At 59.4% G+C, this 3,663-nt stretch overlaps 1 protein-coding gene across 1 annotated transcript; it reads left to right on the top strand.

Annotated features, from left to right (window-relative positions):
- Positions 1–664: 664 nt before the first annotated feature.
- Positions 665–3,163, top strand: SOX1 (SRY-box transcription factor 1). Its single transcript, XM_072326865.1, has one exon. It carries the CDS (start codon positions 921–923, stop codon positions 2,043–2,045), a length of 1,125 nt encoding a protein of 374 aa, XP_072182966.1. The 5' UTR covers positions 665–920; the 3' UTR covers positions 2,046–3,163.
- Positions 3,164–3,663: the final 500 nt, after the last annotated feature.

The following is a 3,663-nucleotide window of genomic DNA, read 5'->3' on the forward strand; positions in this document are numbered from 1 at the left end:
GCTTGTACCCCGGGATGGCCGCGGGGCAGCTCCGGGCACCGCGGGACACCCCGAGGCCGGGTGCGCCGTCGGAGGGGCGTGGTCGCATCCTCGCCCCCGCCTCCCGCCACTTTTCCCCGCCGGCGCGGCTCGGCTCAGCGCGCCCCGTCGGACGTCAGCGGTCGGCGCGCGCGCGCGCGCTATGCAAATCACGGCACGGCGGCGCGCCCCCATTGGCCGGCGGCTGGCGGGGGCGGGCGGGCTTGGCGCGCTGGCTGGCTGAAGCGCTCCTCCCCGCCGGGCGGCGGCAGCGGGGCGGGCGGCAGCGCAGCGAATTGCGTTGCCCGGTTCGGCCGGGCTGGCTGGTTCCCCACCCCCACTTCGCCTCCGTCGTGCCTCCTCCTCCTCCTCCCTCCCGCTTTTTTTTTTTTTTTTTTTTTTTGAGTTAACGTTTAAATAGTTTTTTTTTTCCCTTTTTTTTTTTTTTTCCCCCTCCTTTTTTTTTTTTTTTTTTTTTTTTTTTTTGGCGTGGCGGTGGGTTTTCCTCTCTCCCATCTTGCTGCGTTCACCTGCGATCAGTGGATGCAAGTCACACACGCTCCCTCCCTCCTCTCTCTGGAAGTTAGCAAAGAAGAAGAACAAAAAAAAAAAAAAAAAAAAAAAAAAAAAAAATAGATCTGTTAAGAGCAGGAGCGGGAGAGAGAGAGAGAGAGAGGAGGGGCGCGCCGAGTGCCGCAGAGCGCGGCAGGACGGGCACACGCCGGGCGCAGCACCGCAAAGCACCGCGCAGCCCCGCGTAGCCCCGCACCTGTTTGCGCGCCCCGCGCCCGGAGCGGCCCCCCGGCAGCGGGAGGACGCCGGCAGCGCCGCCGCCGCCGCTCCTCGCATGTGCGGTACCTCCCCGCCGCCCGGCGCCGGAGGGAACTGAGGAAGCCCCGTGAATGTACAGCATGATGATGGAGACGGACTTGCACTCGCCCGGCGGAGCCCCGGCGCCCGGCGGCGGCCTCTCGGGGCAGAGCGGCGCGGGCGGCGGCGGCGGCGGCGGCGGCGGCGGCGGCGGGGGCAAAGCGGGGCAGGACCGCGTGAAGCGCCCCATGAACGCCTTCATGGTGTGGTCGCGGGGGCAGCGGCGGAAGATGGCCCAGGAGAACCCCAAGATGCACAACTCGGAGATCAGCAAGCGGCTGGGCGCCGAGTGGAAGGTGATGTCGGAGGCCGAGAAGCGGCCTTTCATCGACGAGGCGAAGCGGCTGCGGGCGCTGCACATGAAGGAGCATCCGGATTATAAATACCGGCCCCGGCGGAAGACCAAAACGCTGCTCAAGAAGGACAAGTACTCTCTGGCCGGAGGGCTGCTGGGCGCCGGCCCGGCCGCGGGCGGCCCTCCCGCCGTCGGCGTGGGCATGGGCGTCGGCGTGAGTCCCGGCGGCGTCGGGCAGCGGCTGGAGAGCCCCGGCGGGGCGGCGGGCGGCGGCTACGCGCACATGAACGGGTGGGCCAACGGCGCCTACCCGGGCTCGGTGGCGGCGGCGGCGGCGGCGGCGGCGATGATGCAGGAGGCGCAGCTCGCCTACGGGCAGCACCCGGGCGGCGGGGGGCACCCGCACCACCCGCACCCTCACCACCCGCACCACCCGCACAACCCGCAGCCCATGCACCGCTACGACATGGGCGCGCTGCAGTACAGCCCCATCTCCAACTCGCAGGGCTACGTGAGCGCCTCGCCCTCGGGCTACGGCGCGCTGCCCTACGGCTCTCAGCCCCACCAGAACTCGGCGGCCGCGGCGGCGGCGGCGGCGGCGGCGGCGGCCGCCTCGTCGGGCGCGCTGGGCGCGCTGGGCTCGCTCGTCAAATCGGAGCCCAGCGTGAGCCCGCCCGTCACCTCGCACTCGCGGGCCCCGTGCCCCGGGGACCTGCGGGAGATGATCAGTATGTACTTACCGGGCGGCGAGGGAGGCGACCCGGCGACCGCCGCCGCCCAGAGCCGCCTGCACTCCCTGCCCCAGCACTACCAGAGCGCCAGCACGGGGGTCAACGGCACCGTCCCCTTGACGCACATCTGAACGGCCCCGGAGCTGACCTGGAGCGGAGCGGAGGGCCCCGGCCCGGGCCCCGCAGGACTGCGGCCCCGCCGCCGCCCCGCGCCCGCCGCCCCCCTTCGTTTTTTGCCTTTCATTCCGCTCCTTCCCGCCCTCCCCCTCCCTCCTTCCTTTTTGTTTTTGTTTTGTTTTTCTTTTCTTTCTTTTTGTACAGAAATGTTTTGATGTTCTTGTAATAATAAATAATAATAATAATAATAATAACGAGAGAGAGAGAAAAAAAAAAGAAGGAAAGGTAACGGTGGCTTTACTGACCATTTTGTTTTTAGGAGGACCAGATCCCGGGACTAGTTTTAGACTGAACTTCTGTGTTTTATCGAGACTTTTTGTACAGTATTTATCATTCACCCCAGAGACACAGAGCGTTTATTTGCAAAAGAGGAGAGAGAGAGGATTAAAAAGAAAAAAGAAAGAAAAAAAAAAAAAAAGAAAAAAAATCACACACACACACACACAAAAACCCACAAAAAACAAACAAGAAAAGAAAAATAAAACAACAAAAAAGACGGCGACGAAAAGACAAAACCATCGCCGCTGACACCCAAAGTTCGGGCGGTGCCAACTTTCGGGCTGCGCTTCGTCCCCGCACCGCCTCACTGCAAACGGGAGCCGACGGGGAGCGGTGCTCGTTCCTTCTTCGCACACCCAAAAACAGCACCACAAGTTTTCCGTAGATGTTCTCGCGTTTTTCGTTTCGGTTGGGTTCTTTTGGTTGCTTTATTTATACAGCTTCTCCTTTTTTTCTTCTTCCTTTCTTCCTGAGGCTGCGATGTTTCTTTGATTTATTTTATTTTATTTTATTTTATTTTATTTTATTTTATTTCCTGGGTTTTGTAAAACTTTGCTGTATTTGCATCGTTTCTGTTTGTTTTCCACCCCTTCCCCCTCCCCTATTTTTTTTTGTTTGTTTTTTACATTTATTTTGTATTATCTCGTGTAAATGCATTGTGAAATAATTTTTATCTAGGCGTGACGAGGGAATCCAGACTGTACATAGTTTACTAAAAAGCCTTTCTGCTAAACAGAAACCCGAAGGATGCGTTCCATTTTGAGTTAAATAAATTGCAAAGCGGAAAAAGTCACCTGTTCTATTTTTTTAAGGAATAAAATAATAATAATAATGATAATAATAAAAGTCAATGTTTTCCCACGGTGCGGCTGAAAAAAAAATACGGCCGGGAAAGATGGAAAGAGAGGAGCGAGACGGAAAGCGGAACTGCGAACTGAGAGGAGCAGAGCCCCGCGGAGATGCCGACGCTCCCGGAGCACGGAAAGCCTTCCCAGGGCTCTGCTCCTCCCGCCCGCCCCGAGCCCTGAGCGGAGCTCCGCCGGGGCCGCAGTGCTGAGAGCGTTGAGGAACGGAGTGCACGGAGCATCCCCCGGCGGAAGGCGGCCCCGGGTGCTGGAGCGGCTTGTTGGATCGCTTTTGTCGGGGCTCGGTGAAGTCTGCCCGGACTGTCGGGCTGTGCCTGTCGGTGTGTGCGCTTCTAAGTTTGTGTGAACTTCGTCTGGTGGCATTGAGAGCTCTGAGCCCTGCGTTTGATGTCATTGCACGGGGAATAAATGTGTGAAATGAATTGTG

The sequence above is a fragment of the Excalfactoria chinensis genome, chromosome 1 (genome assembly GCF_039878825.1).
Source record: "Excalfactoria chinensis isolate bCotChi1 chromosome 1, bCotChi1.hap2, whole genome shotgun sequence".
NCBI classification, from domain to species: Eukaryota; Metazoa; Chordata; class Aves; order Galliformes; family Phasianidae; genus Excalfactoria; species Excalfactoria chinensis.

Excerpts from the sequence above, each read along its gene's own strand:
- SOX1 (XM_072326865.1), top strand. The coding sequence starts at position 921 with ATGTACAGCATGATGATGGAGACGGACTTGCACTCGCCCGGCGGAGCC.